General features: G+C 38.4%; 2 protein-coding genes across 3 annotated transcripts in view; one reads left to right on the top strand and one right to left on the bottom strand.

Annotated features, from left to right (window-relative positions):
• The window catches only part of LOC106873834 (serine/threonine-protein phosphatase 4 regulatory subunit 1), a 49,386-nt gene extending 42,175 nt beyond the window's left edge, over window positions 1–7,211 (top strand). For both annotated transcript variants that reach the window (XM_014921343.2, XM_052976819.1), the window contains 2 exons: window positions 2,857–3,014; window positions 4,966–7,211. In XM_014921343.2, the coding sequence (XP_014776829.2) occupies window positions 2,857–3,014; window positions 4,966–4,977 (170 nt within the window). In that variant the 3' untranslated portion in view covers window positions 4,978–7,211. The remainder of the gene's footprint in view (window positions 1–2,856; window positions 3,015–4,965) is intronic.
• LOC106867230 (serine/threonine-protein kinase TBK1) overlaps window positions 1–9,747 on the bottom strand; it is a 258,492-nt gene that overhangs the window by 164,924 nt on the left and 83,821 nt on the right. The gene's annotated exons all lie outside the window — the stretch shown is intronic.

Here is a 9,747-nt window from a genome sequence, read left to right on the forward strand (position 1 = left end):
TTACCTGTAATTAGTCATTTTGAGACAAAAATTATGCAATAAAATTAAGAACCTTTTCTTTGTGTTCCAAAAAATCACATTAATATGTTGAAAAGTTTTTTAATGAAACCAGTCTAAATTTGTGATTATTTTAGAATGTAATTGAAACTCATAAGGTGTGTGTTCTACTTAGAAATTTAGTAACAAAAGGGTTGAGTAAAATATCTTTGCCCTCATTAAACTTTTGTTTAGAATATAATTTCACATGAAAGTTTGTAGGTCAATTAAAGAACTTAGGCTAGAAGCACTGCGCAGTGACTTGCACAAATATAAACTTGCATTATTTACATTTGATGGATATTTGTCCTCATCTTGTTTGTTGTTAATGTTTCGGTTGATACATCCTCCAGCCTTCATCAGGTGTCCTGGGGAAATTTCGAACCTGGGTTCTCATTCCCGAGGTATTTTTTGATGTTATTATTTTTATTATTCAGCGGAGTGGTTGGCGTTAGGAAGGGCATCCAGCTGTAGAAACTCTGCCAGATCAGATTGGAGCCTGGTGCAGCCTTCTGGTTTGCCAGTCCTCAGTCAAATCGTCCAACCCATGCCAGCATGGAAAGTGGACGTTAAACGATGATGATGATGATGATGTCACTGCCTAAAATCAAACTTGGACTCTTGGGGTTAGTAGTCCACACTCTTAGCCAGTACACCATATGCCTGTGGGCAATTGTGGAGTGAATTTTAGGACTTATAAATCTAATATTTTCCTATCCTTCCTTAATACTGGTTCCCATTTGCTACTCATATCTGCACTCAGTCTGCTTAGGAGATTGTTGTGTCCTAGTATTGTCCTACCATATGTGTTGCTTCTTTTAGACACCTGATGAAGGCTGGGGGGGGGGTGTATCAGCCGAAACATTGTGTTAACAGCAAACAAGATGAGAACAAATATCTGTCAATTGTAAATAATTCCTCATCTCTTAAATATAGAATTGAAATATTAACTTATCAACTCATATACACTCAACACATATCTGAATCTGTAAGAAAAGCATTGTCTGCGTTTTGTGAGGGAGGCAAATTCTTGCAGCCCACAAGTAGTTTCAAATATGTATTGTAGAAATAAGGGCATTTTCAGGTTGGGAAATGAAGTATTTGGTGCTGGAATCTTGGTGGACTCTTTATAATATATATTTCCAGAACTCTACAGCTCAACCAGATTAAAATTTTTGAAATGCATGAAGAAACTCTTATCCTTTTCTTGGATGCAGCTGAAAATAAATAGGTTGGACAGTTTGACCAGGACTGGCAAGGCTGGAAGGTTGCACCAGTGTGATTTAGCATGGTTTCTTTGGCTGGATGCCATAGAACACAACGCCAGTCGCTCCAAGAGTGAAATGGGTGCTTTTATGTGCCACCAGCACAGTGTCTATATACAAACTAACAACCTGAGTTGTGTCTGCGTATATCTGAGACTCCGTGTGAAAGAAAGAAATAAGTCAACAACAGTGCAAATGTAGGCTCTCTGTTGCTGAGGTTTTGTGAAGTTCTTTGTTTTGTCCATTATTTCACTCCTCTCACCTGAGTTATCTTTCCCTACCTTTAAACACAGGAAAAGATTTTTCAACAGCTGAGAAACCGCCCATTCTCCTGTGGTTTTTAAGAGTGCTGCCAATACAAACTCTGCTGGCTCACTTAATTTCTGGTTTTATTCTCGGATCCTCTCCAATTAAGTGTTGAGCCACCACCATATGATTTTAATTAGCCCCTACTGCTTGTGTTTCTTGGGAGTAGACATTTGTTATTATATCTCTAATCAGGCATTTTCTTGTTCATACTGATACGACCAGACATTCACTGTTCTTATCATCCATGCTGGCATGGTTGGATAGTCTGACAAAGATGCATTGAGCTTCAAATGTCTGCTCTGGCATTGACTCTTCAGCTGTCTTAGATTGCCAAGCATCACATTTTGTGATCTGGTGGGGCCCACATTGTGTAAGACCTTCTCTGATTTGGGAAATTTTGTTATACTTACCAAATCTCCATTCACACAACCAGGCAGTGCCTGATGGGCACATACTAAATGCTTGCAGTCAAGTGAAATGCTCACACCCATTGTTAGACCAAATCACCAGACAGTAACCACCCAATTGGTGGTTTAAGTGAAGAGCACTATGGTCTTCAATTTATTTGTGGAACACACCATGGTGATGGCAGCAACCCCCACATGTAGCACAACACACTTCTGGCCACTGCCCAAAGAAAACCACAGCAATATTTTATTGGATTAATTTCTTTTCTTTTTAACATGAAAGTGTCTTCAACAATGAAAAAAAAGCAGTGACTTGCAGGGCCAAGAAAAAGCGAAGCCCCGCAACTGAATAGGGTCGTTGTGGGTGAGGTGACTTTATGCCAAGTATTGAGGGACTCAAAATACGATGGGAAGATAGTGTCTTGCTGTAGAGGTAACACATGGCTATCTTGCATTATATAGGGGTGGGTACAAAGAAGCTAAAATCACGGTGACAAGGTATTGGCACATACTTTCCAAGATATCAGAAAGGATATGAACTGAATGTTGAGTGGGGTTGGCTTCTCTATAAATCCCCTTTGCATCTTAACTCAACTGTATCCAGTCAATTGTTTCTTTCTAGATTCTATAAATCTATTTACATTCTATACTTAATCTCTGCAATATTGCATCTCTTGTTGTAAAGGGGACTAGGGGCTTATTGTCTTCCTTCACTGTTGGATAAACCTTGCGTGTTTCACTGAAGGTCTCTTGTAAGTAAATAATCTCTCCAAGAAGCTGTTTAATGTTGATCGTTTCTATGGAAACTAATGCATTTTGATTTACTGAATGTTTTGCAGATTATTTGGTTTCGCGTAAAAACCCACATTATGAACGACTAGTTGAAACCATGCTTAAACTTCAGGTTGATAAAGACAAGGATGTGCGTTATTTCTCAGCTTTGGCACCTAACAAATTCCAAGAAGATAGTCATGAAGAAAATACTTGCCAGGATACGGTAAGGTTCTTTATTCACCTATTCATTACTTTTCCATTGAAATTGTCTCTTCATATATATATATATATATATATATATATATATATATATATATATATATATATATATATGTGTATATATATATATATGTGTATATATATATATATGTGTGTGTGTGTATCATTGTTGTCGATTAATTCCTGCTTTCCATGCTGGCATGGGTTGGACCTTTTGATTGAGGACTGGTAAGCCAGAAGGCTGCACCAGGTTCAATCTGATCTGGCAAAGTTTCTACAGCTCCAAGAGTGTATTGGGTGCTTTTACGTGCCACTGGCACGAGGGCCAGTCAGGCGGTTCTGGCAACGACCACGCTCGAAAGGCATTTTTCACGTGCCGGTAAGGTGACACTGGCAACAATCATGCTTGGATGTGCTTTTAGCGTGCCACTTAACAAGCAAAGTTTATTGTCCAATGAATGAAGGGTACTCAACATTGGGCCTTACCGAGGCAAGGACTAGTGACCGAGACCTTTGGAGATATGCTGTACTTGGGAAGTCCTGACAAGCCAAGTGAGACCATACCCCATGGCCTATGCCAGTGGGTGTAACCAACCCACTTATGAATACAATAAACTTTGCTTGTGAAGACCTATTGAGGCAAGTGAAATCAAAACCAAAATTGCTGACATGTCCGATGACAGTACCGCCTGATTGGCACTCACGCCAGTGGAACGTTAAAAACACATCCAAGCGTGGTATATGTATGTGTATGTATATATACATATATATATATTTTGTGGGTTTTTTGAGTTGGGGCTTGTGACATAGCTGGAAGTTGTTAGGAAGATACCTGAAATAGCCTGACACCCTAACCACTAAGCCATGTATCAGGCAGGTGGATTAATGAAATAGTTAAACCTGTTTGATGCTTGGAGAGGGGAAAAATAACTGTAACTGGGGTTTTTCTTCTTTTTGTTGTAAAAACCACTTGGACATGGGTTTCTTTCCTGTGGTGTGTCAGTTTATGGTCTCAAAATAATAGCATTTGGCTCTTACAGAACAGAGACTGAGTTGATTGGATCACAGAGAATTTGTTGAACTGGATTTTCTACCACTGGATGTCCTCCCTGTTTCAAATGTTTCCAATCAAGATAGAATTTTCCCAGTGGCCAGGCATGGTTTTCACTTAAGATTGGAAGTGAACGTGTATGGCAGTGGGGGTTTAAACCCCTCCCCCAACACCCACATATAAAGGGTGAAGACTAATAAACACCAGCCGCTGCCACCGAAGGGTGTTGAATTTCTAAAGGAAAACTAACTGAACTCTCAAAGCAGAAGCAATGGAAGGGGCTGTTTTCTATTTTGCATTCTGCCTCGGACTGCGAGGTGCAAGTGGACCTGAAGGGCAGACTTGTCTTCCCAGAGGAGACAATCGTAACATTGCTCACTCTCAGCAGACCCCCCCCCCAAAAAAAAATGGCTGTCGTTGTGGTTATATTGGAAGGACAGGCTTGATATTTCCCACTTGGTAAAGGAAATGAGATTTTCAAATTTAGTCAATGGGGCCCTTGTCAAGAGCTGATGGGCAGCCTCATGGTGTATCATCTAGGTCAGTGTGCTGTTTCCTGCTGGAGATAGGCCTGGAACCCAGACAAGTAAAGAGAGCCATCAAGGAAATAGGGACTTGACCTAATTAACCCATTATTTTGGATGTTAAGGGAACAAAATAATGGGTTCATTGGGTTAAGTTTTATTTGTGAAATATGGTTGTTTTGAACTTGTTGCAGAAAGAGGTCTGTGTTTGTGGTGATGAGTGGGGCAGGGCTTATTAGGAATGTGAACAGGGTGCAAAGGGGGTGGCAGCCTGAATAAAACGTTTAGGAACCACTGGTCTAAGCCAATGAGGGTGTTGTTTTAAAGATTCTTCAATTATCTTCCACAAGATTTAAAATGGCAGTAATTTTGTCTTTCAGGTTCCTGTATGATAAAGCTGACAAACTGTACCAGCAGGGACCAAGAGCAGCATCAACAAAACAAGATATCTATATCTAGCCCCATCCCTCTCACTCCTTGCCCTGACTGCGACTAGCCCTCCATCTGTGATACTACGAGTCAACCCTATGCAATTGTAATTAACTAACCTGTTCTTTATCCAAGGGTTGATGGAAACATTTCTAGGGAGACTGAAAAATTGCAGTTTTTAATTTATTCATTGTAAATGGCTCCATTTTTTTTTCTGTTTTTAAATCTTAGCTGATGATCCCTCCCTCCATTTCTACAGGACCAATTTCAAAATCAGAGCCTATTGAAATATTTAGTGGCATTTTTATTTTTCATTTGGCTGCATCAGTGAATAGAAACAATCTGACTGAAGAATTGGAAGTGTGTGTGCAAACCTGTATCTATGCGTATATAGACACGCCCACACACATACGATGCATTCTTAAATGGCAGTCATTTGTTTCAATCTCCTAACTCATTCTTACCAACTAAATCTCCTTGTTGGGTCCATTTATAGTCCGTTTGGAAAATTATGAATTTTTTGTTATTTTGAACAAATTAAGAGGAGAAATATAATTTTTAGGGAGATTTATATTAATGACCGTATTTTACTTTGTTTTTCCTCCCTGTCGATTTATTTTCCATTTTTATTGAATGAAATTTGTAGATGAAACCTTTATTTTTTATGTTTTGTTCCCCACATTTAATTAAAATATATCAAAAATAAAATTATTATTATTATTATTAATTGCCCAAATTGCACAAACAACCTGCATAATGGTGGGATTTCTTGTTTTTAATTTTGTTGGCCCTAAATCACTGGAACATCCTTTCAAAAACTCCATCTCTGTTTGGCTTCAACAGTAGTGGCAGCAGCAGTTGTGAAGATTCCTCACCATTTCGGTGACTTATAATATTCCATGCTCTGGAATTTGTTTGAAATTCTGAGAACAATGTTTTTTTTTTTTTTTTTTTTTTTGGTGCAGTAAAATAATTGTTTCTGCTCCTTGTCTAAAACTTGTCCCCTTGGTTCATCGATTCCTCTATATTTCAACTTCATCTATTAAATGATCACATCTTTGATGTTTGCTTTTAAAGGGGTTCTTTAAAATCCAACATCCTTTTAAGCTTGCAGGTCTTTGAATTGGTTTGCACCTGAAATTCTAGTAGCCATTATACATGTTTCTTAAATTTAATTCTTCAAACTGGGTTCAAATTATTGTTGTTATATTTGAAGTGGATTTTAAAATAACACAATTTGTGAATTTATTATAGCTTAAAAAAAAGAAAAAATGGAACAAACAAAAAAAAATGTCCCTTGCAGTTTGATTGGACTCTCAGGAAATAGATTCAGTTTTGAGAAAATAAGAGAAAAAACAAAAAGGTGCCTAAATAAAAAGCACATTGTTCCTGCGAGTGAGATGTGGTCCCTGACCCCTATCTAAGAAGGCTAAGTCCATTATAAGACAGCAGGGAAAAAGTGGTGGGGGTCAAGAATGTTACACTGACCACCACCACTACCACCATCAACACTAACATAATTATTGTGATTTCCAATAGAGAATTCTTGAACAGCTCCTTGGATATTCAGAGTGCAATCACAGCCAGCTCGGCACTTTATAGTTTTATTCCATTTGTTAAACCACGACACGGCATTGTTGTCGATGGAATTTGGTTCATCTTGTTGATTGCTGAAATGACATTCTAACGGCTGTAAATTTGTAGCTTTTTCTCTCACTCTCCCTCCTCCGCCTCCTTCTCTTCCTCAGTTGTATTTAAAGTGTGTGTGTGGGTGGGTGGGTGTCTGGTTCAATACTTCTTAACCATTTCTACATCACTGCTGCCACTGCTGGTTCTCAACATAAACCCCATCCACTGCTGACCTTTCTTTCTGCCCCACACCTCTCACCATTTTGCTCTCTCTCTACCAGTCTATTATTGCTGGTACTGTTATTAGCCACATGCAAATACCGGCTTTTGGCAGTACTTTCCTCATGTCTAATCAACCAGACCTTTTTTTTTTTCCCCCAATTCCACCACCAAGCTTGTTGGTTCCAGACAAGAAGTATGTATAAAAGTGAATGGTCCCATCAAGTTTGTTGGTTCCAGACATGTGTATAAAAAAGGCCTGTGGTTTTTTCTACTGTCAATTGGAGCCTTTTGTCTTTGAATTGACGATCCAATAAATTGTGATACAAATAAATATTAATACAAAAGATTTTGCTAGTCTTTTTTTTTTTTTTTAAATCAGAAATAAGTGGCAAGTGCTGATGTCCTTGGCAGTTTGGTCAGATTTAGGTAAATCTCTCTTGCAATGGTTGTTCAGACAACTCAATTATGAAACATCCTTTCAAGGGTTACAGACAGCAATATATGACAGATTTTTCATTTAAGGTGAGGCAGAACCACCTATTCTACCTGGCTTTTGGTCTGGTGATGGTATGTTCATATTACTAATGGTTTACCAGTTGCTTTTTTCCAGGTACCATCTTGGTGTGAACTGGTATGTATGTATTGCTTGTTGAAGCATAGTGCAGATGGATTTTCTTATTCATTTTAAGTTAAATCAAAATATTCCTCCTGACGGAAACTTTCATGGCTACAGAATCCTTGCTAAGATTGCTGCCACCTGAGTTCAGTCTCCGGAAAATGTCCAAGCTGTGAAACAGTCTTCTGCATTTTAAATGTTCAGCAAATGTTTGTTTTTTTTTGTTTTTTTTTTTATTCGTCCAACAATCAGAAGAACCTTACATACAAATCTCCACTTTGGTATAAGATGTTTGCTGGATACAAACCCTGATTGTATCCTAACCTTACACACTTCACGTCAAACCTGCACTTGTTCCACACCTCAAAACTACATCCACCAATGAATAGGGGCCAACATTGTCTTTTCCTTCAGCAGCACAAAAAATGCACTCATTCCTAGTTTTTCCAATACATAACTTCCTTAAAGACAAATCACCAAAATCTATACATGGACCTACATGCAGTGCTGCCAGACTCTTTTACTGGCCTCATTCAGAGGCTAAGGCCATGCTTGAGCACCATTCCTTCGGAGTGTTTGAGTCTCTTTTCTGTGCTGTTTCTCGTGAAGTAGTGAGTTGGATGGAGCTGTTTCTGGATTCAACTGGTTTCTCATAAAAATTTATCCAGACTTTGTTTTAAAGTCTGGCAAAATCTCTTGAGGTTGTTTGGCAGAATGTTTATAGTACTGGGTCCTTATTCTTCTTATACTCAGAATGAACCTAAAGCAGTGAATTAAACAGAGTTGTCTTTCTTGGTATGCAGAAGCTTGAAATGGAATTTGGTCAACAGGGTTGGCTCTGAAATGATTTGGTGTTTTTTTTTTTTTTTTTTTGGCACCTTTTGCCTAAAATGAGAATTTTTCTCCATGGCAAACCAGTGACAGTAGGGTCTTTTTTTTATATTTACAGTTTAAATCTGTCCCAAATATATTTGATTTGATCTATAAGTTTTAATTCACAACATTGCTTCATGTGCTTACTGCACCCTGTCTTCTTGACCAGTTATCTAAAATATACTAAACATGCACTGAGAAATTCCGAAAACTAAAATGCAGTACCTCAAATGACACCTGGCAACTTGCTTTCAAGGCACCCTGCTAGGGACATACCCAAAACAAGGCTTGGACACTACATTTTAAAGTCTCCTGTCTGGATTTTAAACATAACCTCCCATACTGGGAAATCTGTGCTTTTACGTGGTGTGCCAGGAAGATGAACAAGATTACACTAGACATTTTGCTGATGGATGTACCCACACCTAGCAGTGCCCTCATAGAAAATACCAGCCAGTTCATAAGTCGAGTGCAGTAAAAAAGACCACCTATTTTGACCGAAAGAATGTATCTCATGATGAACCAACACCTGATGACAGATTCAGGAGGAAGAACTTTATAACATTTTCGAAAATGTGAAAACACCAAAAGAAAAGCTCAACAACCTCAAGGGAAAGCTCCAGGGAATATTGTACCAGCCGTCAAAACCAGTGATTCCCAACCTGGGGCATGATAATATTTTGGTGAGGCATGTGTAGGGGTTATGTTGAATTTATACCTTTAGTACACAATGTTTAATATACCAATAGAGAAAGGAGGCAATTCAAGAATGAGTTATTAAAAAAAAAAAAATTCTTCACATCCCCTTCTGTGGACAAGTTTATCAAATTTTGGACACTTTAGAGACAACAGATTGTTTTAATAATAATAATGATGAGACCTGGATCTGATGTCTCTAAAGTGGAGATAGAGTATTTCCTTCGATTTAGCGGTATGTGAAAACATGTAGGTAATTACAAATGCATTTGTGTATGCATGCATGTAGGATCGAACTGGTCAGTAGTGAAAGCAATGCCATCTGAATTCCCTCTGGAGACACAGAACTATGTGTACGGGTGTGTCTAAGAGTGTTCAGTCTTTTGTCTCTGGCGACAGAAATCTAGATCCGCAAGAAAAATGTGGTGCTGTAGAGTGTTGATGAGGGATGCAAGAATTAAATGGAGTGGAAGTAAAGGGTGGCGGCAGAGAACGAAGCAAAACAGGCAGAGATAGAGATTTGTGGTACTGGTGATGCGCACACGTATATATGTGAACAGAGATGAAAATTAACAGGTCATTTTATTCCCACCAGTCAGTTTGTGAATTCAGCACGTAAAGTAAAAATCTTCCATCATTGATACAAAAGCTTTTGCAGCTGAGAAGATTCACAGAATATTTTTTTGGTTCTTTTTGA

This window comes from Octopus bimaculoides, chromosome 1 (genome assembly GCF_001194135.2).
Source record: "Octopus bimaculoides isolate UCB-OBI-ISO-001 chromosome 1, ASM119413v2, whole genome shotgun sequence".
In the NCBI taxonomy this organism is placed as follows: domain Eukaryota; kingdom Metazoa; phylum Mollusca; class Cephalopoda; order Octopoda; family Octopodidae; genus Octopus; species Octopus bimaculoides.